Source organism: Emys orbicularis, chromosome 6, assembly GCF_028017835.1.
Source record: "Emys orbicularis isolate rEmyOrb1 chromosome 6, rEmyOrb1.hap1, whole genome shotgun sequence".
In the NCBI taxonomy this organism is placed as follows: Eukaryota; Metazoa; Chordata; order Testudines; family Emydidae; genus Emys; species Emys orbicularis.
Window position 1 is genome coordinate 49521339 of NC_088688.1, and position 27382 is coordinate 49548720.

A 27382-nucleotide genomic window follows, 5' to 3' on the forward strand; every position below is an offset into this window, starting at 1 on the left:
CACTAATGGAGACAAGCTAACTACATATCTGTGATCTTCAAAATGTTCTTATTCCACTCAAACTAATTAATCCACTGCTAGTGAAAATATTTCACGTCTCATGACAGCCACTGATTATGAACATGGCAGAACGGATGAGAAAGCGAGAGATGCTGTTCCATCCAGCATTCCATTTACAGGAGATGTTTCTCAATTACTGTTTTAAATAGTGAAATTGATTTTATTAATTATAATTACAGTAATCGTCCATGTTTTTGTAAAAGAATATATTAATCAGGAGCTCATTGAGCTGTTTAATAGGATATCATGGCTATTAAATCATCTATTCCCACTGTCCCTATGAACATGCTGATTTGCTTTTATTCCCAACCATGTGCTCTACCCTAATTCAGTAAGGCAGAAATCCAAATGCATCTTGGCAAAGAAACAAAAGCTCTGATGAAGTGAACATTAACAGTGTGATTTGTTCTCAGATGGTGATACATTCCTCTCTTCCCACCACCCTTCATTGGGCCCCTTTCTGATTATTCATACTTAATTGAAGAAATAATTTAAAAATGTAGGACAGTATTTCTATAACATGTATCATTCATGCCTTTTTATTAACTGCCCAGATTACCTTGACGATAAGTCTTCCTCAAAACACACATTAACGGTCTGACCCATTTCCTATAAAATTGTCCTTGAAAATTTATAAGGAAAAATGTGCATATTTATTCCCATGCCATAGCTGACTAGATGTTTATGCGAGCAAAATGTTAGAACGTGCATTATGATCCCAGTTGCAAATCGAGCATGAAGTGTTGTTTTTCTTAGACATTGTACTGATCTTTCAATTTTAGGGAAAGAGCAGTACTAGAAACAGATCACAATGGGCAAATCATTGCTGGCCCTGGACAGGTGCACTAAAGACGAAAGAAGATACATGGAGCCAGGCCAGAGAGGAACCATAAATCAGCTGACTGGCCTCAGGAGCATGGACTGGGGCCAAGAGCTAATATAGGGGCATATCTGAGGGATGGAAGAGAACAGAAAGCGTAGCAATTTCCAAAGTTCATAATATTGCTGAGTCCCTCTGTGGGCAATATGCCTTACATCGGACTAATGAGCCAGTTTCTGCTCACAATAACACTCGTGTAAATGCAAAGTAACTCCACTGACTTCAGTCAGGAGACTGGACAACTTGGGTCAGAGTCTGTGAGGTGGCGAGCAACTCCCACTGATGTCAATAGGAGTGGAAGGTGCTCAGCAGCTCACAAGGTCAGACCCAGTATTTGTTGAAACATTCATCAGCACTCACAAAGCCTGTGTAATGGTGAATACTTGTGTAACCTTACTGTGCTGTGTAGTTTATTATGCAAATCTGTTTTCACTTTTGTGGCGGTCATTAAATGACAACAGATTCTTTTTTCTATAGACAGTAATTGTATTTTACCATTTTGTGAGATATTTGTGGCTTGAAAGCTTGCATCTGTCAGCACGTACAAAATTAAACCTCTACAAAGGGTAGTAAAAGTAGAGCAGAACAGATTCTGTGGTCTGAATTTCCCCTGAAAGTACTTTACCACTAATGCAATTTTGTACATGTATCATCCTTTCTCCAGCATAGTTCTCTTTTTCTGTCATTCTGATGTGAGAACTGATAAAACTTAAAACATAAAGAAGAAGTTCTTCCCTAGGTCTATGCCTTTTATTTCTCCTTTTTTTGCCATTGAGGTGATGTTGTAAGGAATAGCAATGAGACGTTTCTGAGAAGTTTACTAATGCTCCTAACAACTTAATGTATTGGGGATTTTTTTTAAATTAGGTAAAGTGAAATTATGTGAACTAGTTTCCTGTTTCTATTCTAACCAATTACACCGAGCAGTCTTTTTGACCCCAATCCTGCCATATATTATACATGGGCAGACCTCTGCACCTGACTGAAGCCCTACTGACTCCAGTTACTTCAATAGGGCTCTGCATAGTATCAGGGCTTCACCTATATGCAACACATCACAGGACTGGATAGGACATTTACAGCGATTAAGTAGATACCGCCGCCCCCCCCCCCTCCAAAAACCCGAAACAAACAAAACCCAACCAACTGAAAAATCCTAAAGTCCTCATTCTTATTGACACTAAGGTCTCTTGACACCACTCTGACAGCACAATCAGGCACTGAAGTGTATGTAAGTTATATTAAATGTAAATGTCATTTACAAGGGACTGTTAACGTACATGACAATTTAGGCCTCAATGTCTCAGGAGTACAATATATTCAGTTACCTCTTCCATTATCAACTTTTAAAATGTATTTGTTCAGGTTGCATCACCAACTCTCCCACTACAGAATGGTTACTTGAACCCAGTTCCTGCAGGGCTTAATGATGCAGTCAGTGGGAATGATGAGGATCACACTCTAAATGTGCATGTCCTTCCCATGGCTGCAGTCCTCCCTTAGTTCCATCGCAATTAGAGCGCCATAGTAGCTGAGGACTCCAAAAGCAGCGATGAAGGATGGGCTGTGGGATCCACACTGACTACAACATCTTGAAGAACCACAGTTACTGTTAGGTAAGTAACCATTCTTTCTTCTTCAAGTATGCGTCTGTGGGGGTACCACCGAGGTGACTGGCAGGCAGTATGCTCTTCAGGATGCTGAGAATGAGGAGTACCAGTTGCATCAGTTAAACAGTAATTGTAGTGCCGCTCTCCCAGACTTGGCATCTGGTGTAGTAGCTAAGTTCACCAAAGTCAGACGGTTACTCCATGCTACTGCCTTGCAAGGTTTCTGACATTGGCACATTCCTGAAGTTGGTAGAACACGATTGCTTTGGTCTCATGGAGTGAGCTTGATGTTCAGTGGCAGAGGTACACCAGCCAATTGGTGACACTGCAAGATGTATTATCATCTGTTTTCATATTCTCTGTGAAGAGATGGCTTGACCTTTTGAATGCCTAGTTATGGCAATACACAGACAAGGCAACAGTCTGAATGGTTTGGTCCTCTCAATGTAATAAAGCAAAGTCCTGGATACATCTAGTGTGTATACTTTCTTTTCTCCCAGCACGAAGTGTGGATTTAGAAAGACAACAGGCAGATTGAAGGACAGGTTTAGATGAAAATCTGAGACTGCTTTAGGAATGAAATTTGAGATATGTCAGAGTACGCCCTTGCCATTTGGAATGGTTCAGCTGTGGAAAGTCCAAATGGCAGTACCTCATACTGGTAATGTTTTTATCCCCCTGTGAGTCAAGTACTTCCTGAGACTATTTGGAAATATGCATCCTGTAAGTCAAAAGGCACAAACCAATTCTGAGTCTCAAGTGACAAAATGAAGGAGATAAGCATTACCATCCTGAATCTGAGGCAATATTTGTTCAGCCGCCTTACATCCAGGATAGGACAAAGACCCCCTTTCTTCTTTGAGATAAAGAAATACCACGAGTAGAAGTCTCTTCTCTTGTACTCCTGAGGAACATCTTCTACAGTGAAGCAAAAACACTTCTTTTTTAATAGGCTATAAATAGAAGGGTCCATGAAGAGGGCTGGGGAAGGAAGATAGGTAGAGGGAGAGTGTGAAAGTGACTATGATAACTGTCAGCAATTATCTCCAACATCCATTTGTCTGAGGGAACAGGACAAGGCAGATCCTGAAGACTAGCTCCTGATTGGTTCCAGTGTGGCTCCCACCATGCCTATTTGTGTGGATGATGAGGTGGGGTGGGTGATAAAGGAGGCAGTTGACAGATAACTCCTCAAGTATTGAGGTTGTTTCTACAATGGATACTCTGGCTATCTGCCCCAAGAGCATGGGTGAGCCTTCTGTTTTTGTTGGAGCCAGTATTTGGAGGGCTTCCTGAAGGGGGTTAATGATGTATCCTCGGTGATCTCAGAGTGGTCCTTTTGAGTTCTTCAGGGAGTGGACTACTTCATCCTTCTTTTTGTTGAATCGCTCTCTTAACTTGCGAGTCCTCAATGAGAAAGATTTACACACTGAACACTTATCTGGGACATACTCTCCCTCAGAGAGAAGAGATATTGACTATGCCTATTGACCAGGGGAATGAATCCTTTGCACCTCTGAAACAGTTTAGACCCTGAAGGATTAGAATCCATACAAAGTGCCTTGCCCCACTGTATTATGCAGTATATAGGGGGATATCTTTTTATGTTTTGGGATGTCCAAATAAAGAAAATTAACAAAGATAAGGAGGGTAAAGAAAGATTTAGTCAATTAGTCTAAAAGGTGAGTTTGAAGCTCAAAAGAAAAACAGGTTGGACTTTGGCCAGGTTACATCTCGTTACTCTGGGCAGTAAGAGGAAACTGAGGGAGAGTCACGGCTGCTCCATTCTTTATACCAATGGTTCTTTTTTTCACGGACCACTTGAAAATTGCTGTGTGTCTCGGCAGACCACTTAATGATCTTTCCAAATGTTTGTACCATTACCTAAACCGTTAGTTTGTTCCGAGCTGAGGCTGGGAAGAAGGGCCGTCTCTCCCCGGCAGCCACAGCCCTGGAGCTGGGGAAAGTCGCCTCTTTCTCTGGCCGCCACAGCCCTGTGTGTCCCAAATTCCTCCCACCCCCTCTTCTTGCCCCACTGCTCCCTCCCACCTGCCACCTATTCCCCCGAAGGCCACCACCTCACCTTACATGTGCATCTTCTCCAGGGTCCAGGTACCAAATTAGTGGAGCCATGCCTGCGCAGCTCCACTAATTAGGTGGGTGGCCTTTCATTGTCTCGTGTGCAGTCGTCCAGGCACGCACCTTAGAGGGAACTATCCGTGGACCACCTGAATGGAGCTCGCGGGCCTCTGGTGGTCCGCGGACCACAGTTTGAGAACCTGTTTTATACTCTAGCACAGGAGGAGCATGGCCCCAACAAATACTGGTATTCAAAAATAGCATGAACATCTACAGTGGAGCCACGCTGACACCATCTCAAAGAGCTGGTGTTTTCTTAATGTTTCAGCTCTTGGAGTCACGTGATTACCAGATCCTGGAGCTCTCAGCTTTCATTAAAAAAAAAAAAAAAAAAATTAAATAGGATGGGACTAGTCATATGTATTATGTTCCTTAAGCAACACTACAAAGATTGAATGAAGGTTTTTTAAAAGTTATTTAAACTAATTATGACCTTGTGTAAAACAGAATCAAGACTTATTTTTTGAGGCCTGGGAACAGTCCTTCTCTCCCACCAATAACATGACAAATGAGGGTTTTGTTGGGAAGGAAAATAAAGTGGGGGAAATCCTAAAATACTCTCTCTCAAATTACTTGTTGGGAGAGGGAAAAAGCACTAAAAAGATATTAAACCAAGAGGAAATGACAGAATTTATAGAGTGACAGTAAAAAGAAAAATCTTTAGAAGGCATCACAGGTGCATATCTTATTTTATTATGAAAAGCATGTGAATATTAATCCCTGTAGAACCTCAAGAGGTACAAACTTTAGTCATCAAGATGGTGCTGATATGTCTGAGCCTAAAAACACTTTTCAAAATTTGATGATTTGCAATAAAACATTTGGAAGTTTTCTGTAACTCCTAATGAAAACATTATATATCATTCCCTCCTCTTTGATTATGGGTAGATATCTTCTCATGCATGTAATTCAGAATGCTTTAAACACCCTCTGTCATGAAGTAATGTCAGAGATTATTTTGATTTAGTAACTTCAATGAGGCAGTTTTGCAATTAAATGCCATGGATATCTGAGTTTAGAGTCTATGCCAATAACCAAACAAAAAATCACTATCAATTAAATCCCCTATTTTCCATTTAAGATTGTTTAAGCAGGCTTGGGTTGCTAGAGGGTCAAACACTTCATTTTGTCATTGCCTTACATGTAATCTCCTTAATTAAAAATACCCACTTTTAATCAGACTTTTATATTGCTATGAAGCATGAGCTGGAGCGCCCTCTGTTGTATGCTGGCACAGTTCTAAGCAGCTAGTGAAAGACAAGCATACAGATTTTCTTCTTTCATTCTATACTGTGTAGAAAAAGGATTTTAGTTTATTTTAAAAATAAAAATACATAATGCGTGCTAGAGCCATCAGACTATCAATTGTTAAAGCTGCAAGATCCATCATTTATCTATTGCGTGAACACCACAATAAAGATAAACATAAGGAAATGTCATCCGATGATTTATTACTTTGAAATAGAATATTTCCTTTCTTTCGCAATCATCTATCAAGCAAGATCACTCTACCAGTTGAGTTTCGTGACACTGGTTTCTCTTTGTTTTTATGGCTTGTCTTCACACATTTTTTATTCTAATTATTTTTAGTTTGTATGGTATTTTGCTGTTGTGTCTGGATGCAATATTGTACAGTGTATTGTATAACAGATGGGTACATTGGTACCTGCAAAAGGCTTGATTCCCCAGGATTCCGAGCATTCTGACTCCAATCCAGCAAAGCGCTTTAAACGTGTGCTTACTTTTAAGCATGAGTAGTTTCACCGATGGCTCATATGGCCCACATTCAGTAACACTACTCACATACTTATAATAAGCACGTGGTTAAGTGTGCGGCTGAATCAGAGCCAGAGCGGTCAGCACTTTGCTTGGCTGAGCCCTAAATTAATAGATAATATTATAATACACTGAGGTTTTTTGATCACATAACTCCAGGATATGCACAATTTGTGAGACCACTGGCCACTTGCTTAGAACCTGACTACATTTAATTTAAACATAACTGCGCATGAATGTAACAAAGCATAAGAACATAACCATAGGGTTTGCTCGTACTCTTATCTTCCTTGAAACATGAATATGTTCCCAATTTAAGACTGTTATAGAAATGTTATAGTAAACATCTTGGCAAGTATTAACTTATTCTGAATTTTAGCTACCTTTATTTTTTTTTTCCCCTCCGAACTTTCTATTTATTCTTATTTGGCTACCTCCTTTATTTTCCACTAAGGTGTTATTTATTCTTTATACCACACAATTTTGGGCCACCATCATTAAGCCCTAGAATTTTATTATTGTGCTGAATTACACCAGCTCATGTTTACTAAATCCACACTTCCCTCAGGTAGTTCCCTTGTTTTTTGGAAGGTGGTGGTGCTGCCGGTGTGGTATGTAGCAGTTCTAGGAGAGCTTTTCTCCAAGATTGACTCTCTTTTTTGCATCATACGTTTCTTTCCATGATTTTCAAACCTTTCAAAAACACTATCAATACTTATTACAGACTAATAGCATACTTAAGGGGGGGAGGTGGCAGCTTCTACTGCTAGGAGATTATTAATCTAATACTGATGTATGCTTGATTTTATTTATTACCTAAGGGATATCTAACAGTTAAAGTAAATGTGTTTTAAAGTACCAACAAGAGTTAGTCTAGGCATTTTTTCATTCTTGTTTTGTTCTAGGCCTAGTAATCTGCAAAAGAAGATTCCCGCCTCTCCTCTTATAAACACGTGCTTCCCATTTTATACATTCTCAGTTACCATATTCCACCCCTAGTGAGATCATCACATCTTTGCCTCACTTACAAATAACCATCAAAAGAGGTACCAGATTCAATTACCATAGTCATGGTTTTTCCCTCCTGCCCCTGAGGATAAGGGAGTGTAACTTGGTTTCAGCAACCGTCTCTCTGGTCCCCATTTCTCTTACCTCTATGTTCATACCTCCATGTTCAACAGAGCGATGGGAAAAACCAGAGTGGAGAAATGCCCCTCATGCTATTGCCATGGTATTCACCTCCATCCTAATCAATGCAGCGGGGATGGGGGAGACAGACTGACAGAAACACTTGGCTGGGCAGATGGAAGCTGGTGACTAACCATGCCCTGGTGGCTTTGTCCTCCACTCTGGCAAGAGTAAAGAAGAGCAAAGGTGGAGGATTAGTCAGCCATGACCTATGCTAATGGTGGACTTTAGTGGCACAAGATAACATTAAAAAAAAACAACTTCCAAATCACAGACAGGACAGTGGTTGGATTGGTTTGAAAAACGAAAGCGGCCTGGCCAATCAGGAAAGCTGATCTGCAGAATACGGACATACATACCAGGGAACAGCAGCCATACAAGGAGCACATATTTTTGTACTAAACATACGTTTGGAGATTTAGCAAAAGTAATCTAGCAAAACTGAAGAGACATTAGTAATGTAACAAAGACAAGTCATACTATTTTTATTATACATAAAAGTGCATTTTACATCAAGCTATTTTTCTCCTAAATGTCAAATGCATCCTTCTGAGTGCATACACAATACTCTGCTCCTTTCAGTCTACCTTCAATTAACGTTTAGCCATTACTGCATTGAAACAGTCTTTATGAAATACATTTACAAATATTGTAAGAATTTTCATCTCAAAAGAAAATATGCTAAGCTTCTTTAGTGTCCGTATTGAGTTAGAACTAGTAAGAAAATTCCCAATTGAGAAGAAGAAAGTTGTCCTGAATCAGTAAGCCAATGAATTACACATCTAACAAAAAGTTAAACATGTTGCGCATCAGAACAAGTCTTCCAAAACCAACTGTAATACCAACACAAATGTGTGTGTGTTGTATTTTATCTTGACCACATGCATGTGGTCATGAAACCAGCACACAGACTCCTACATTTCTCAAATCATGGTATGAACTTCAAATGATTAGGTAAATCCTTTATGCTGCACTTGTGGAAGTCACAAAACCAAGCCCATACCCACAACACTGTTTCCATAGTAACTAATGATTACAATACTAAGGGGACAAAGCAGAAGGAGACTTAGTGAACAAAAGACAAGTTGATAGAGTGAACATGTGTGTCAGTTATAAAATGTGTTGTAATGCCAGAGCCGCGAGTGGAATTCTGCACCAAGAAGTGATTGGTTGAATAAGACAATGCCAGTTTTACACAACCTGCTCCCCACGTGTTTTCAGAGTCATACTGGCTCACTTGAATGACTACGTCTTTGATCCTGCATGGGCGGAGTCCTGTTTCCGCATGAAGCCCCACTGACTTCAGTGAGGCTACATATAGGGGCAGGGGGCTGCCAATGTGGATTTTATTGCAGGATCAGGGCCTAAGCTTTTACTCCTGATACTTCTGCAAAGCCAACACAGAGGAGACTGAGTTGGATTCTATTCTTTCTTGTATGTCTATTGGATTATTTACTAACTTCCACTCATAGCGCCAATTGTTTCGACACGTGCAAAAGCAATAGAGATACATAGATCACCAAGGTCATAACTTGGAATCATAACTTTTATTACTGGGGAGACCACACAAGAAGGAAAGAACTCTGCTTGACTCTCAGATCCCTGGTTGGGTGTGCACGGCTAGTAGTCAGAAAACACAACACTGTTTCAGACAAATTGCTTAAAACATCTGTCTGCAGGGGAGGGGAAGAAGAGATGCTTTATTCACACATTTTTTAAAGTGATGCTATTGTTAGTACAATTTGCAGTCAAATATAGAACTACTCAGCTAACAGAGCAGATTTAAGTGGTCTGAAAGTCCGACGGCTCACTTGCGCTTGCTTTAATAACTGCATATGGTGCTTCTTTTCATAAGAAATATGGTACAGCATGTCGTCCAGAGTCAGCTTGGTTACCTGTCCTGATGCTTGCAGCTTGGCACAGATATCTTCTAATCTGGCACGAAAAACAGAGTTTTCCTCCAACTCTTCCCTGACTGTAACCAGCTTTGAAGAAGAGATAATGGCACATTGTAACAGTCCAGCAAATACAAATCCCATTTAATCGTTGCCTTCCAGACAACACAAACAACCATTCAATAAAAAAAAACAAAACTATGTGGTGACAGTGAGACGCAAGGTTAGCATAACCATCTGCAAGAGACTGTTAAACAGTACATGTTACAAGGCAACATACGACTGAAAATGTGTTGAAAACCAATTAAAGAGAGTTTATTAGATTAAAAGCTTCTGTAAAGTATCCACGTATTCTTTTCAGTCCTAGTACAGACTGTAATAACACAATTATTTCTTCTTTAAACCCAAATGGTATAATTGTATCCTGTATTATAGTGTTGTTTCCCAGATCAACACTATAATTCAATGAAAGTAATCTAGCATGTTACACGTACAATGCAATCACTAAAAATCAGGCTGCTATAATGCTCAAAAGTTCTGAACACCATGAAATCTGTACAAAGAGATGAACTCAGAAGAAAATCTGCTTTATATGGACTTGATGAATAATGCACTCTGCACAGGAAAGGGGTAAGATTTGTGTTTGGTCTTTGACAAGTTTATAAACCTTTATTTAAAAAACAAAACAACATTTGTAACCTTGTAAAGAAAATGGAGGGGAAAAAACCCATGGAGTCAATTGTTTTCGTGATCAAACCTCAAATTACAAAACCAGGATGCTGCTTTTTAAAAACCTTATTTTATGTATCTTATTGTTTGTAGTAGTTTAAAAGATACATATACTACATGATCATCTTTCTACCAACAATTGTGTTTGATACCCACTCTCTCTCCACCACCCCATTAATTCTACAGGTAAGTGTTTAAGCAGGCATTTTTATATTCTTACAATGGCTCAGTCAGTAAATGTGTTCAAAGTGAACAAGTTCAACATGCTGCTAAACATTTGCAGAAAAAGGAAAAGCCGTGCTGCCAAACCCACCTAGATCAGCGTTCTCCTTGAACATATTCTGCCTACTGATTAATATAGTAATGGAATGATAATACTTTTTCTGTAGGAAATCTCAAAATACTTTACAAACATTAATAAGCCTCACAACATCCTGATGGGGAAGGTAAGACACAGGGTGTACAATTTTCAAACGCACTTACATGACTTAGGACACTAAGTTCCACTGATGTTAAACAAGACTTAGACGCCTAAGTACTTTTGTGGATTCAGGCCTTACTAGCCTAAGTCCTGGTTTTAGGTGCTACTGCGATCCACAAAACCCCCAGTTGGCTGCCACCTGACCCTGTAGATATCTATGTTTTCGCAGTAAGAAGTTCCCTGGGCACCTAGGTTCTGTCTCTAGGCATGCACGCTGCTGCCTTGCTCTAGGTATCCAGATGCCTCTCTTCTGCCTCAGCTCCAGAGGGATCCATAAGCCAGGGGAATATAGGCAGTCCTCTGCCCAACTCGCATGAACCAGCAGGTGTGCTCAGAGGCTGCCTAACTCCTCACAAAATAGCCCAGGGGAGGAGGAGAGAGAGGAGCAGCTTCCTTTAATCACTGGGCAAAAGGTTGTGGGTACTCATCCGGGATGTGTCAAACTGCTGTCTGCCACCTCTCAGGTGAGTGTCCTGACCACTGGACTATAGAGTGAGTCTCACTTTTTCTTTGGCCCAATTAATATTTAATTATTCAATTAAAGTAAAACAACTTCAATAGGACAGACTGAAGGAGACCCACATGAATATCCTATAGTCCCGTGGTTAGATAACCCACTTGAGAGGTGGCCAGTCCCTGTTCAAATCTCTGCACCCGCCCCCTCTCAGATGGGGACTTGAATCTGTGGTCTCCCCCATCCCAGGTGAGTACCCTAACCACTGGGATAAAGGTTGTAAAAGCTCCTCTTCCTCCGGCTGTTTTGTGTGGAGACAGGTGGCCTCTGAGCATTCCTACCGGATCAGGCCCTGCATTCGAGTTGGGCGGAGGGGCACCTATCTCCCCCGAGTTGTGGATCGCCTACAGAGACAGGTGCTTCCCTGCAGCTCAGACTTAGGTGCTTATCTCCCTGAGGGGGTGGGGCATAGCACACACCTTTCTCATTGCCATCTCCCACTGGCTAACTTAGCCCTGGTCTACACTGGGGGGGGGGGGGGGGTAATCAATCTAAGTTACGCAACTTCAGCTACATGAATAACTCACTGCAGTGTCTTCACTGTGGTGAGTCGACTGCTGACGCTCTACCGTCGACTCCACCTGCGCCTCTCGGCCCAGTGGAGTACAGGAGTCGACGGGAGAGCGCTCGGGGGTCCATTGATTGCGTCTAGACTAGACGCAATAAATTGACGCCCGCTGGATCGATGGCTGCCTGACGATCTGGCGGGTAGTATAGACATACCCTTAGGTAGCTCCCTGACTAGCATGTGGATTGCATTCTAAGGTGCCTATCTCTGCCCATTCATTGTATGGGGAGCACAGGTGCCTAACTCAGGCTTTGTGGACCACAGTGTTGTTGTTATGATTTTGTAGGAGCCTAAAACTTCAGCATTGTGACACTGCACATCGCAATGCCTAAGTTGCTTGTGGATCTGGGCCTAAGTCACTTCTGAAAATGAAATTTAGGCTCCTAAGTTATTTAGGCACTTTGAAAATTTTACCCAGGGAAAGCAAGTTAGTAGCTTAAGGTCACAAAGGAAGGTTTTACCAGAGCTAGGAATATAAGACAGGTCTCATGATGACCAGTCCTGTTTTTAAACAAGATCATTCTTCATCCCCATTCCTATTCCACAGAGCTTTTATGTTTGAAGAGAAGCAGAAAAGTGATCATCAAGTTTGTTCACTTACCTGATTATGGTACCTTAAGCTATCTAGAACATTAAATACAATAATTATAATAGAGAAAGGATGATAAACTAGATAAATGAACAGCACTGATGATAATAATGCGGTTTTTAAAGTAATCTTTGTTCTTTCACTTATTTTGTTCAATATCTGCAAACTATGCCAAAAGAATAACTTAAATAAGCCGAAGCACTAGAAAACATGTTGGAGGAAAAGAAAACCTGCTCCAGCAGGGGAAAGGAATCGACTAGATCATCACCTAATAAGTCTCACCCTCAGTGTTAATGATTCCATGATTTTTAATTAACCAAATTATGGAGTACTCACCATCTGCTCAGAAAACACAGTTCTTTTCACCAATTGTGAAGCACCCATATCCAATGCGTCCTCCAGTGTCCGCATAAGGTCTTCTAGTGCCCCAGACTTGGCCAGTACAAGAATCTTTTTAAAAGGAAAAAATAGAAAATCATACACACCACCAAAAAGCATGCTTTAAATGTGTTAAAAGGAGGACACTGGCAAGGATGACAGGACTAAATACAAGCTAACTGTAAAGGTTTACATTTTTAAATGCTCTATTGATCCTCTACCAAACATGGGGGGAGGACTTAACGAGAAGAGCCTTTACAGTGTAACAATTGGGCCTTGGAAGATGAACCGTGTCATGGAAACAGTGGTCTTCACAGACAGCTGTGTTTGTTGCTCTGGGGGAAACTGGTTTTGATTTTACTGAGTTATTAGCTTCTGAAAAATCACATACAAAGGATTTTCCTCACTAAGCTGGTAAAATGTGCAGCTAAAGAAAGATTCACTGCATGTAGATGTGCACTGAGCTGAGGCAGGGCTTGGGTGGAACTAGGCAGAGCTAGCTGTAAAGTTTACTTAAGAGTTTTTGCTTGTCTAAATGGTGGTGTTTTAAAATTGCGGTTTTAAATGGGAGAAAACAGCTTTATTAAAGTAACTTGCCCAACGGCCCACAGTAAAAGCAATGGCTGTATGAGAATAGGGTCCCAGCTCTACCCTCACCAAACTAGGTCATGCAGCCCCTCTCTCTGTTACTACAAATATTCAATAAAAACAAACTATTTTTGTAACAATTCAGAATGGGACTTATTTTTAAAAGTGACCATGACAAATAGCTGAGTCCGTTTTTGGAGCAGCCCATTGCATCATTAAAATACTTACAAGGTCCTAAAAACCAGATTCTTCTCCACTGCCTTGCACCTTGTGTAGTCATTCACACTTGAACAATGCAAGGGCAAAGTAAAGACAACACTGTTTTACTTCTCTTGGACCTTGTCTATACTACAGGTTACTTTGGTATAATTTATCTCACTCAGGAGTGTGAATAATCAACACCCCTGAGCAACATAAGTTCTACCAACCTAAGCGCCAGTGTAGACAGCACTATGTAGACAGCTTCTCCCACCGACATAGCTACCACCTCTCTCAGAGGCAGGAGTTATTAAGCTCTCTCCCATCAGCTTAGAGCCTCTCCACTGCAAGCACTACAGTGCCTAGCACAATGGGGTCCTGATCCATAACTAGGACTCCTATAGGCTACAGTATTACAAATAGTAAAGAAAAATAATAAGCACCAAATCAGAGGGGTGGCATTTTACATCCAGACTGTGCTCATTTTGCACAGATATATGTGATCTATGTGCAATCTCAAAATCACCCATGTTTTTCACATTCCTAAATCCACATGCCAGATTCCTCTGAGCTCTTTCAGCTAAAGGTACTAAAAGTGCTATCATACATAGACATCGATAATTATTACATAGTCCTGCCTTGAGTGCAGGAGACTGGACTAGATGACCTCTCAAGGTCCCTTCCAGTCCTACACTTCTATGATTACACAAGATGCAAGAGAAAGTCAGGGTCTAAATGCATACATAACTCCTTTAGTGTATTTCTCTGCACAAGCCTATGTGAACGTGCAAAATAACCACACTTACATTAAGATTACTGCATAGTCCGCTCTCTGTGTTCATGATCTGAGAATAAAAGGACTGGGCTTTTACCACATCATTCTAGAAGGAAGGAAGAAAAAACAAACAAAACAAACATCAAGTTATGCTTGTACAAAAACAAATTATTAAAAAAAACCTAAAAACAGCTAGCTTGTACAACCTCCCAATTAAACATCTACACTCCCCCACCCATGCTCTTTCAAAATATTCCAAAAGACCCACTCATTCTATGTAGTATTCACTCTGTAAGAAACACACCCCGCTCAGTGTTTCTCGTGTCATGAAGCTCTCTATGGGCTGGTCTACACCACGTTGTTAGATCGAGATACCCCGCATTAGGTCGAATTTATAATGTGCGTGTCTACACTACTGAGTCCTTCCCGCCAACCTAAAGGGCTTTTAAAATCAACGCCTGTACTCCATCTCAACGAGAGGAGTAGTGCTAGATTCAACCTTCCCGGGTCAAATTAGGGATAGTGTAGACACAGCACAGTGTATTTTGACTTGTTTGGCCTCCAGGAGGCATCCCAGAGTGCTCCAATGTGTCCACTCTGGACAGCACTTTCAACTCCACTGCACTTCAGCCAGGTAAACAGGAAAAGCCCCGGGAACTTTTGAATTTCATTTCCTGTTTGATCAGCGTGGAGAGCTCACCACCACAGCTGCCCATGGCTGCCCAGGTACGCAAATGTGCTCCAGCGTGGAGCATACAAGAGACACTGGATCTGTTTGCTGTGTGGGGAGAAGAGTCTGTGCAGGCAGAGCTCCGAACCAGCAGAAGAAATGCTGACATCTATGCCAAAATCGCAATGGGCATGGGAGAAAAAGGCTACACCAGGGGCACATAGCAGTGCCGTGTGAAAATAAAGCAGCTCAGGCAAGCGTATCAGAAGACAAGGGAGGCTAATAGTCACTCTGGTGTTGAGCCACAGACATGCTGCTTCTATGAGCAGCTGCATGCGATTCTAGGCGGGGACCCCACCAGTACCCCAACACTCTCCCTGGATACCTCCCGGGGGACCCGGGCCACAACGAGGAGGACACTGTTGATGAGGAAGGAGGAGAATGCGCAGCAGGCAAGCGAAGGATCCATTCCCCCCGACAGCCAGGACCTTTTCCTAACTCTGGAGCCAATCCCCTCACAGGATCCACTGGTGCAGGACTGTGATGGCGGGGAAGGCACCTCTGGTGAGTGCACACTTGTAATAACACTACAGGGGTTAAATGCAATTGTGGTTAATGTTTAATTTGAGGTAAACAATTGGGATACAGTGGCGGCCAGTGCAGCCATGCAAAGGATGCTCCCCGGAAAAGCCTCTTTATGTGCCAATAGTTTCTACACCAAAAAAATATCCCCAGGTGTGCCCTCACACCGCCTACCCTTTCGTGTGTGCTTACCATGCCTGCCTGCAACCGAAATCTGCTGCCCAGCGCTCTGCCATTTGTTGTACCTTACTGGCAGGCTCTTCTTTTAAAACACAAAATTTGGCCGAGTACCTCAGGGAATGTATTTACTGCTGTGAATTGTTTCATTCATTGCAACAGTTAACCTTTTGTTTTCAACAATGTATGCTTTTCCTTGCAGCTGCAACATTTTCTCTGAGTGCTTCCTCCACTCCAGCACAAAGGCTGTCCCAGATTAGAAGGCGAAAGAAGTGGACAAGGGAAGACATGTTTTGTGATTTGATGTGCTCCTCCGAGGCTGACAGGGCCCAGCTGAATGCATGGAGGCTCACACTGTCTGAGAGCATGCGCACCAACCAAGAGGACAGGAAAGCAAGCAGGGAACAAGAGCGTAACATGCAAGAGATGTTGTGGCTTATGGGGGAGCAAACAGACATGTTGAGGCCTCTGGTTGAGATGCAGGAAAGGCAGCTAGACCTTAGAGTCCCACTGCACCCAATGATGAACCAGCTGCCCTCCTCACCAAGTTCCATATCCTCCTCTCCCAGACATCTTAGAATGGGGGGGGGGGGAAAGGGAGAAGAGAGCTCAGTTATCCCTTGAACTCAACTCCAGGGGTTGGTTCATGGAGCAGAAAGCTCTCATTCCCACAACTGTGATTGCTAGACAGTGCAATTGTAATAAGCTATGCGTTCTTGCCCCTCCCTCCCTGTATTATCAGGCCCTTACCTGGTTATCATTGCTATTCATTGCTCTCTCTGCTCAGTGTTTGTTAGCATAATAAAAATGCATGAATTGAGGACAAGAGGCTCTTTATTCACTGTGCACACTGTGGTTGGTGGGGGTTTAGTTTACAGGGCAGTACATGCATAAAAGGGGGCAGCCTGGTAAGGACCAACACACACAACGGTCACACATCAGTGTTGGATCATTCATGAAACTGTTTTTCAAAGCCTCTTGGAGGCGCAGTGCGCCTTGATGTGCTCTTCTTATTGCCCTGGTGTCTGGCTGCTCATAATTGGCAGCCAGGCTACCTGCCTCAACCCCCGAACCCGCCAGAAACTTTTCCCCCTTACTTTCACAGGTATTATGTGGAACACAGCAAGCAGCAACAATAGGAATATTGCTTTCGCTGAGATCTAACCTAGCGAGCAAGCTGCACCAGTGCCCCTTTAGACGTCCAAAGGCACATTCTACCACCATTCTGCACTTGCTCAGCCTATGGTTGAACTGCTCCTTACTGCTGTCCAGGCTGCCTGTGTATGGCTTCATGAGCCACGGAAGCAAGGGGTAGGCTGGTCTCCAAGGATAACTATTGGCATTTCAACATCACCAACGGTAATTTTCCAGTCTGGGAAGAAAGTTTCTTCTTGCAACTTTCTGAAGAGACCGGAGTTCCTAAAGATACGCGCGTCATGTATCTTTCCCAACCATCCCACGTTGGTGTCGGTGAAATGGCCCCTGTGATCCACTAGCACTTGCAACACCATTGAGAAGTACCCCTTGCGGTTTATGTACTCTTTGGCAAGGTGATTTGGCGCCAAGATAGAGATATGCATTCCATCTATCACCCCACCACAGTTAGGGAACCCCATCACGACAAAGCCATCCACTATGTCTCCTGCACGTTTCCCAGAGTCACTACTCTTCTTAGCAGAAGTGAATTGATTTCCCTGGCTACTTGGATCACAGCAGCCCCCACGGTAAATTTACCCACTCCAAACTGATTCCTGACTGACCGGTAGCAATCTGGCGTTGCAAGCTTCCACAGGGCTATCACCACTCGCTTCTCAACTGTCAGGGCAGGTCTCATTTTGGTATTTCTCCGCTTCAGGGTTCGGGAAAGCAATTTGCAAAGTTCCATGAAAGTGGCCTTACGCATTCGAAAGTTATGCAGCCACTGCTCCTCATCCCATACCTGGATCACGATGCGGTCCCACCAGTCTGTGCTTGTTTCCCTGGCCCAGAAGCTTGTTCCACTGTGTCAACAAGTCCGGCTGCCACTGCCAGAATGTGCAAATCGCTCCGTTCCATGGCTTCCAGCACAGCTATTTGCATGGCATCACATTCTTCCATGCAGCTGGTCCTGGCTAAGCTCTGCAAATACCGCAGGACGATGCGCGAGGTGTTTGTGACGCTCACAATAACAGCGTACAGCTGAGCGGGGTCCATGCTTGATATGCTATAGCATCTGCACAAGTAACCCAGCTTAGGCACAAAAGTGATTGTTTGCCATTGCTTTCAGGGAGGGAGATAGGAGCCAAGTGCATCATGGGAGGCTGACGATATGTACCCAAAACGCCTCACAAAATTTTTTTTGTCCCATCAGGCATTGGGAGCCTAACCCAGAATTCCAATCGGCAGCAGCAACTGTGGGATAGCTGCCCACAGTGCATCGCTCCATTGAGTCTATGCTACCCATGATAGTGGGGATGCGCTCCGCTGACAGAATGTGCATAGTGGAGACATACACCGTCGATTTTGTAAAATCGGAGGCTACAGGTCGACTTTAATAAATTTGACCTAATTTCGTAGTGTAGACAAGCCCTATGGTAGCATCTTGAGCCTTTAGACTTTAAGGCCCCAGTCCAGAAATGTTCTGAAGGGTGTGTAGCTTGGAGACAATAGGACTCTCACCTCCTTAAATACCTTGCTGAACTAGGGGGAAACTGGTTCAGCGCTTTTACATTGTGGACATAGCCAGGCACATTTACTATGCTATATAAATCAGCTAATTTGTCATACAATACAATGTTACAGTTCTATTATACGGCAGCACTAGATGTGTGATCAAATCACTATATACGCTTCTTAAGCACATAATGAGACATGATGTCAAAGTCCCCATATCTTCAGTAATATACAGGTACATCCAAGAGTGCTGTTCCATTTGTAAAACAGGAATTTAAAATATTTTAGTAGGCAAAATAAAGGCATTATGAATACAAAAGAATGAGACTCCATATTTGTATATGGAATGAGATTTTGGTTTTAACCTAAAGGCTGTGGAAAGAAGTCCACATCACAAGAACCACCACAACAACAGATACTAATTAAGTACACTTGTTATTATTATTCAGTCTCTATGCTCACAGAGATGCACCAGAGGGGCCAAGGATTGAATGAGCATGGAGACTGAATATTTAAATACCACTTTACACATTCAAATCACTATACTCACACCAACTAATTAGTCCTTAGAACACTCTGGTGAGGCAGAAAGTATCATCCGCATTTTACACAAAGTGACACAGAGGGTTAATGAATTGCTCAAGATTGTGTAACCATCTAGTGTCAGAACTTGGATTAGAACTCAGAATTTTCTAATCCCCATTCCTCTACTCAATCCTCCAGACTATGCTGCCTCAGAAACCTGAAGGTGGTCCCTTCTATGTCAGGTTTGGAGCATGCTGTCAGGGCAGTGTAGAGATATTTGCACTGCCTCTGTATGTGGTGTTCCTATTTTGTGATATTCTGTTTCAGTTTCGAAAGCGGATAGTAGGCAACTAATTTACAGCAGCCTTTGTATTTATGTTACTATTTCCCTGGGTATTTAGTTATTACCAAAGAGCTTTGTTAACTTTTTCATTGATTCATCTAGTCTGACCTGCCATGTAACAAGGGCTATAGAACTTCTCTAAAATATTTCCTAGAGCATCATTTAACTTACAGTTCTTTCTCTCTCTCTTACACCCCCCCAACCCCATACCAAGGAAGTCATGAGTTAAGCCATCATTAACACCCTCACCAACGTGTTCAGGACAGGGTCCATGTTTACGTCTTTGGCCTCTGGGCACTACTGTTGTTAGCAGCCATCTCAATTCATACTGTGTTGGGATTTTGCATTAAAAGGGCTAAATAACTGTGCACTGGGCTGAATATGTATTCTAGGATTTCAAAATTCCCACACATTTTAAATGGCAATTATATTGTTCTCTTTTTTCAGAGGCCTAATCACAGTGGAAGACAGACACACCTTTTTCTTTTCCTTCTGCTTGCTACCACATTGCACAGAAAGTCAACAGAATCAAAGATTAAATAAAAATAAAACCCCAGTACCTGTTTCAGAGCAAATGCTACAGCAAAGCAGTATGCTTGTCTTAGCAGGTTATCTCCTTGTAACTGAGCCTCTTCAAGTAACTTTGTGAAGATTTTGCAAGACTCTGGGCTGTTCTGTGTAGACATTTAAATCCACATCGTGATTGTCAATTTAGAGAAGCAGCAAATGCTTCACATGATTTCAGAATTTTATTTGCTAGATTTATTGCATATAAAAATTCATACATCAGACTAACAAGACAAACATCTTTTCAAATGGTCATCTCACCTGAACCAAACTACACTATGCTACAGGACAAATTCTGTGCAGCAATTCCTGAGAAGGACAGCACCAAAGATATAATCAAGGGGAGGTAGGATTATGGGAGCCCTGATTGTGGGCTGCTCAGAGCGCTAAAACGGCTCCATGAACCATTGTGCTTAGCACTATGGACACTTCCCCTCCCACCCCCAGCATGCCTCCTAAACAAATTGACTTTTCATCATTACATTGCTTTGTGAGCTGCACTGGATCTCAAAGGAAATCCATGTGCTTTCTAGATAGCATTAATCTAAGAGAAGTCTGTACCCAGGCACTTGAGAATTCATTTGTTTCCATAAGAATTATTACAGAATACATTTTGAAAGATAGTTCAGGAGGAATTCTAATATAGTTTAGATTTTTGCTAGTTCTTCAGTATGGATAACTTGCATTATTTATTGGAAATAAATAATCACATAGATGTTCCACTAATGCCTTAAACATGCACTCTGTTAGGGCCAGCTGCAACAAAGACTTACAATACACTTAACTTTATGCACACAAGTAATCCCATTGAAGTCAGCAGGATCAGGGTCTTACTGTGCGGATCGATGTGCCAAATGCACTCATTGATATTACATCACTATTTTTAATGGGATCATATAATAAAGTGTGATGAGTTTGTCCATGTATTTTCTGCTTAGTTAATCACCTTTAATTTTTTTTTTCTAATATTTGTTCCTGCTTTCTGTTGCCACGGCGTCAAGAATTACACCTGCGATGTACCAGCTGACTGTTTTATGATTAGTGTCTTTCAGTGTTTAAGGCTGTTATTTTATTATTGTGATAGTCAGTCTTCACTACTGTTAATGACCCTTCATGTGTTATTTTATTTACAATTTTATTTAAAAGTATGTTTTTGGAGACTTATTCCAATGATTAGCAGACAGACTTATTATCTAAAGGTTTTGTTCTCCATAAGAGAGGTACTGCCCTTCATGGCAGCAGCAGAAAAGACCACCTGCTGAAGTCAGATGATAGCCATCCCTTACAATGATTTGAAATATTCAGTTGTCTGACCTTAAAAACACTTCTGTGCAAAGATTAAACAATAATTCCACGAGCAATAATCCCATCTTTAAATCCTATATCTCTCTCTGAGCAGGTTCTGGGTATTGCTATTCAAAATAAATCTATACAGCTATAATTACACATTACTATTACTTATAGTAGCATCATAATTTTACATCCGAAGACAGTCAACTTTAGAGAGATTCTCCTTGTAAGAGTGTGCTTATTACTTTCCTAAGGCTTCCTATATTGCAATATTAACAATAATATTTTGCACTTCTATAGAGCTTCTGTAATATGCTTTCCCCAAGCCATCATTTTAGTATGTACCACTTTAAAAGATGGGTGGCAGAACCAATGAAAGACTAAAATTTCAAATAATCTCCTTTCAATCGACTTTAGTGCATAAAGGGCTATCCTGGCATATCCCCTTATCAGAGGCACCTTGTCTTGAATGAAATGGGAAATGTATTATTGCTGTTAAATTTTAACTGGGTGATTGTTTGAAACCACTGCTCAGCTCACCCTCCTTTAGCAGCTATGTTCAATAAGTGAGGATGGCCCAGGTTCTTCTAAAAGCATGACTAGGGTCAAAAGCAGTAGAAACCAAGCATTTCCACTGAACCTTTGCAGGATGCTACACACTTTTGTGTGCAATGAAACCAAATTCTTCAGCAGCTTTCTGCAGCAGATTATACAAGGATATTAATCAGAATTTTAGGGGTATGAACAGCAGAGGTCCATGATCCTCTAGCCCAAAAATACGTATGTTGATTTGTTGGGGGAGGGGTGTTGAAGCAGTGGACTGTATGTGCTGCTGATACTCCTCACAACCTGTTGCATGCCAGCTACTGCAGGTAGGGGCTAAGGATGCCTTAGAGATGCTGGACTGGTAGGAGTGAAGATCAAAGCCCTTTAATGGGGGGTTGCTCCTTGGGCCATGATCTGGCCCTATATTATTACTCTTATTACAGTAGATACCTGGTAGCAATCTCTATAATTTAGATTACAAAACAGTTTGATTATAACCCAAGTTTTTACATGCTCATAACTTCCCAAATATTAACTTTCTACATTTAAATTATTAGGTCTGGGCTTCCAATCTGCTTGTAGGCAAAGGGACCCACCTTTTTTACATAGTGGACAATCTCCTCTCCCATTCTTGAACACTTTCCATCTCCCATCCTATAGGCCATCAAATAACGTCACCATGTGACCAGCCAGCTCTCCATGGACCACCTGAAGGTGCTCCTCAGGCCACTGGAGTTTGAGAATGATTGACTGTAAAACTCACTACCATGATAGTGTTTTAGGCCAACTCTTTTTCTTTAGTGAAAATAAAAAATATCTCCTACATTTAGCTGAAAAATTCTGGGAACTGAGTTCACCATGGAACCCAGTTATTATTCTGAGCCAGTGGCTGTATTCCCAAAGAGCATGATGGAAAACTGTAAGTATGGATTTCCTACAGAGCTATAACTAAAGGAGGAAAACTTTTCTAGGGTGGCACAAATAGCAGAAAAAATATTGTGTTAATATCCTTAACATTTCATTTTTGCAGAACCGGGTTCAAATTTAGAGAAACAGAGATCATAAGTGACACCAATTTGGGTGCCTCAGTCTAGTCCCTAGATAATGTTTGCTATAATGCAAAATTAGTGAATGATTTGAGCATACACTGACATTTCTGCAAGGAGCAGATATTCCAGGAAATAACAAGCGCTGAATGCCAAGTTTGGAGTGTATTATAATAGCAGAACTGCCACTGAATGAGGCAGGAGTCCTGTGGAAAAAATAGTATGTAATCATACAATTATAGACTGCATCATAATATATGTGCACAAGGGGGATGAATTACAGTTGCACAGGAAATCTTAATTCTGGCATTTCCTAATTTATGAGTGCTCAATTTTGCAAACTTAACATTTTTTTTTTTTGGTGTGTTCAATATATATTGTACACTTGACAAAGAAGCGATCTATGATTGACTTAGGTTTCCAACTGAAGGGTTTGCAGCAGATGAGAAACAACGGCAGGGTATCAAATAGAAATTTTAAAGATAAATCTAATTAAAATAAAATACCACAAAACTTCTTCATGGAAATAATGAAACATTTTACCAGTTTGTAGCATATTGCAAATGCAAGTAAATAGGTGTCTTTCATGAATTTTATATGTTGTTTTCTCATTTCTCCCAGCACTTCCAAGGCACCTGCCAAAAAACAGATATTCATCCAGTAGTTAAGTACTTCACTAATTGGGGCTCTTATACTTAATGTATAACCCATCTACTACCAAAAAAACAAGATTACAGTATGTGAGCCCCAAAAAATATACATTTAAAATAATGTTGCAGATTAAGAACTATTAGTCTAAAAAGAGAATTTACATATAAATGATACATTTTCAGAAACCTTGCATCAGTGCCAGGTGGAGATAGCGGTTACTTTACAAAAGGGATGTGATGAATACTTGATTTGGATTCAATTTGTATGAAAATCCTGTCTTATTGTCAGATCTATATTCATACAAATGTGATTCTCAAATCATATGCCTCCTTATCCTCCCAGATCCCAAGAGACATCAGGCAGTGGCCATCTACAAATATGGCCAAACTCCCTTCACTAACCCCGTACAGAATTCCCACAAGCTCCCAGCTGCTTCTCTTCATGCTGGCCCTGTATCCAGTCTCTAATATGCTCATTTCCAGGGTAGCTTGCCTTCCTGACCTAATGACCCTGGCAATATTTGAAATCAGATTTGCCAAATGCCAGGACATTGTGCTGGATATTCTTCAAATTCAAAAAAAGGGATTTGGCTCAACCTTACTTTACATTGTGCTTTAGATTTTCATGTCAGAAAAACCTTTCTAGGCCACATGAGACAGTTTCCCAGGTCTTCATAAAGGGTGAGATTGTGGTTTTAAGACAATGGCAGTGATGTGGGGAAGACACTCTGATTGTATGTGTTTTCAGAACAAACAAACAGAGCCTCTGAACAATTTTCTTACAAACATTTTTTTCCACGTGCTCTAACGCCCACAAAAATGCCTGAACAAATTTTCTTCAACCTTCCCCATACCACAAACAAAACAGTGTAGGGGAAAAAAGCATGAGACATTTCAGTCTAAAGGACATTTTTAGAGAAGTTAAGCCCCTGGAAAATAGGAGTCTAAAACAAAAATAGGAGTCTAAAACAAAAGGCTCTTGCCTCAACCATAATTGTACAGTATTGCTAATGGGAGGCTCGAGTGCTGCTGCAAGTACTTAATAAGTACACATTATGGAGCCCTTCAAATGCTGTTGCATACTGCTGTGCAGCTTTCAAATCCAAGAGTGATCACATATGGCTCAGCTAGCCAAAAGGAGCACACTGTTCAGTGTTATTGATAGTTTTAAAATAGATGCATGGTTATATTTAAGACGTGTACCTTGCTCAAAATGCATTTGCTTTGACACATTTAGTTTAGTACTTACTTTCATAATGACCTTTTTTAAACAACATATCCATCAAAATATTGAATGATGTTCCATCAGAGAAGAAGCCGTGCAGAGTCTGGTGAAGAAACATATAAACAGAGCCAGTTTTAAACAAAATTGCTATTAGGCCCTTCCTTACCACATACAGCATGTCCTCCAGCTGTGAACTGGCCATGTCCCATTAAGTGATACATTTGGCTCTCAAAGTTCTGCTTGTGTCCCCCAGTGGAGTAATCTTTAATTTTCCATTGAACTTTAGATCATATTGTGTCACTGATTTTTGAAGAAGAACTTCCCACTGAGTTCTACTTCAAAAAAGATTGATGGCAGAATATGCCCTTTAAGTTAGTACAAACAGAACTGACTGGGTACAGGCTACTTTGAAAGCTTAACAGTTATAAATTCAGGTTTGTGTTTTCCTGTAGCTGAACACTGATTAATGATGTCTTTGAGGGAAAAAATGCCAGCACCATCAAACTGAAGGAGTTTTTTTTGCTGAACACAGAACAAAAGTGGTGAGCTGACCAGGACTAAGGCTGTAATTACCAAGAGCAGAAAATTTAATGAGAGCGCGCCTTAGAATGAAAAATGAGCGTATTTTCCCCTCACTGAAATTATACCGAACATGGAGCATTCAGGGAAATGAATGTGTGAGAGACAACACAATGCTAGAGGTATATTAAGTTTGAATTTCTATCCACAGAGGCTGCACTAGCGACAGCTGAATGTTACTGTGGAGAATGAAGAGGTTACATGTAAGGCTACGACTTTGGCGGGGAGATCAGTGTTTCTGATAATCATGAATCTGAATAAAGTCCGTGATCGTCGCAGCAACAGCTCCTTTCCCTTCTGGGAGTGGTGACCTGGCCCACGTGGTCGCAGGGCCACTCAGGTTTGGTGTGTCCGCCACTCTGCAGATGGGGACAGAGGGGCGGAGACACCAAACCTGAGTGGCATTGCGACCCATGGACTAGGTCACAATGACAATCCAATTTGGCCCTCCTCTCCTCCATCTACAGAGGGACGGACGAGCCATACCTTAGTGGCGCTGTGTCCAAGTGAGCCAAGTACCGATGCCTGGAGCAGGGATCCAGGCCCAGCCCTACACGACAGGAGCTGCTGCTGCGGGGTGAGTCCAAAGCAGGCTTCCTCTCCAGCCCCGCTTTTTCCTCAGGGTCTTCCCTCCTCACCGAGATGGGCTCACTCTCCAACCTCTCCCATAGGCCCCCTGCTCTTCCCCTTTCCGTGAGATGGCCTCATTTTCACACACCTCTGCCATTACATTTTAAAAAATGTCTGTGAAAAAAATTGTAGCCTTTATTACATGTAGTTTTTTGATAAATATGGCATGTCACTCTGGTTATCTGTTCCACATTAACCTGCTTGACTGCCAGAAGTTAAATCAAAGGAGGTTGTTAAGGGAGAAACAATGGGGAACCTATGGATTGGGAATAGCCCTTGCCTGGCTCCAGATGGTCTGGCAAGGTATATTGTTCCCAAACCAAAACCTAGGATCAAGCTGTTCCAAAAACGTAGGGTATGTCTTTACAGTACAGTCAGCTTGAGTTACAACTTGAGTATTACACCCTAATATGACTCCCATCTACACACACAAATCTCTAGCTTGAGTTAAGTGGTGCTTTAGGCTTGAGCTAGCTGGTCTGTCAGGGTATGTCTACACTGCAGCTGGGATCATGCCTACCAGCCCAAGTAGACAGACATTCCTTAGTTTCACCTAAGCTCGCATCTTAAAAATAGCAGCATGGATGTTATGGCATGTGTGGCAGCAAAGGCTAACCACCCTGAGCTCAGACCCAGGTGGTCATGGTGGGTCTAAGCTCAGGTGGTTGGCCCATGCTGCCACCCATGCTATAATGTCCACACTGCTATCTTTACCACCCTAGCTTGAGCCGGACAAGGTTGCTTGCGTAGGCTAGCCTGTGCACTTTTGCTGTGTAGACATACCCTGAGGCGGACACCCAAACTGACGGAGACATACACAGGGACTGCAGCAAGCAAGCTGGCTCTCTCAACCCACAGATGGGAATAAGTCAGACCTACCTGAGCTATGAATAGGGAGGTTAAGCTTATGTAAGGGAATATATTCAACTCTTTGTTGTGCTGACCCATTTGCCTAAACTCTGTGTTCCCTTTGGCAATTAAATGCTACTTTGTTTTGAAGATGCTGTTTTTGAGTCACTTTAATCAGTTGGCACTGGTGCCTGGAGAAAAAGGGGCTTACAGGTGCCAAACTTGGTTGGACCTGTTGGATTAACGTGGTTGGGTAAACAGGTGTGCTACAGCCTCAAGACACAATCTAGGAGTGGTTGGATCACATGGTTCCACCAAGAGTGAGGTGCAGGAAGCCAGGCCTGTCACCTGAGGGGTGCACTTGAGAAAGACAAAGGTATTTAAGATGTGGCTGGCCCGGTAACTGTGACATCTGCCTTCCATGATCTAATATCATTCATCAGTACTGCAAGAACTCAGGGCCTCTCTTACATAGGCCCTAATTCGAAGAGATGTTTATTTAAAGACATGCCTGAATAAGCATGTGAGCAGCCTCAGTGATTTCAAGGGATTTCTTATATGCTTAAAGCTAGGCATGTGCTCAACCATGTTACTAAATTAATGCTTGATCCAAATCCCAGTGAAGTCAAAGGGAGTCTTTCCATCAACTTCAGTGGGCTTTGGAACAGGCTGATAATATCCTC

The 27382-nt window shown here is 41.8% G+C and overlaps 1 protein-coding gene across 1 annotated transcript in view; it reads right to left on the reverse strand.

Annotated features, from left to right (window-relative positions):
• Window positions 1–8123: 8123 nt before the first annotated feature.
• Window positions 8124–27382, reverse strand: part of PTCD2 (pentatricopeptide repeat domain 2) — a 34818-nt gene continuing 15559 nt past the window's right edge. Inside the window, exons 5-10 of the mRNA XM_065406405.1 lie at window positions 24666–24744; window positions 23310–23401; window positions 19878–19991; window positions 14400–14474; window positions 12766–12879; window positions 8124–9638 (exon numbers count right to left, since the gene is read on the reverse strand). Coding sequence (XP_065262477.1) covers window positions 9414–9638; window positions 12766–12879; window positions 14400–14474; window positions 19878–19991; window positions 23310–23401; window positions 24666–24744 — 699 coding nt within the window. The 3' untranslated portion in view covers window positions 8124–9413. The remainder of the gene's footprint in view (window positions 9639–12765; window positions 12880–14399; window positions 14475–19877; window positions 19992–23309; window positions 23402–24665; window positions 24745–27382) is intronic.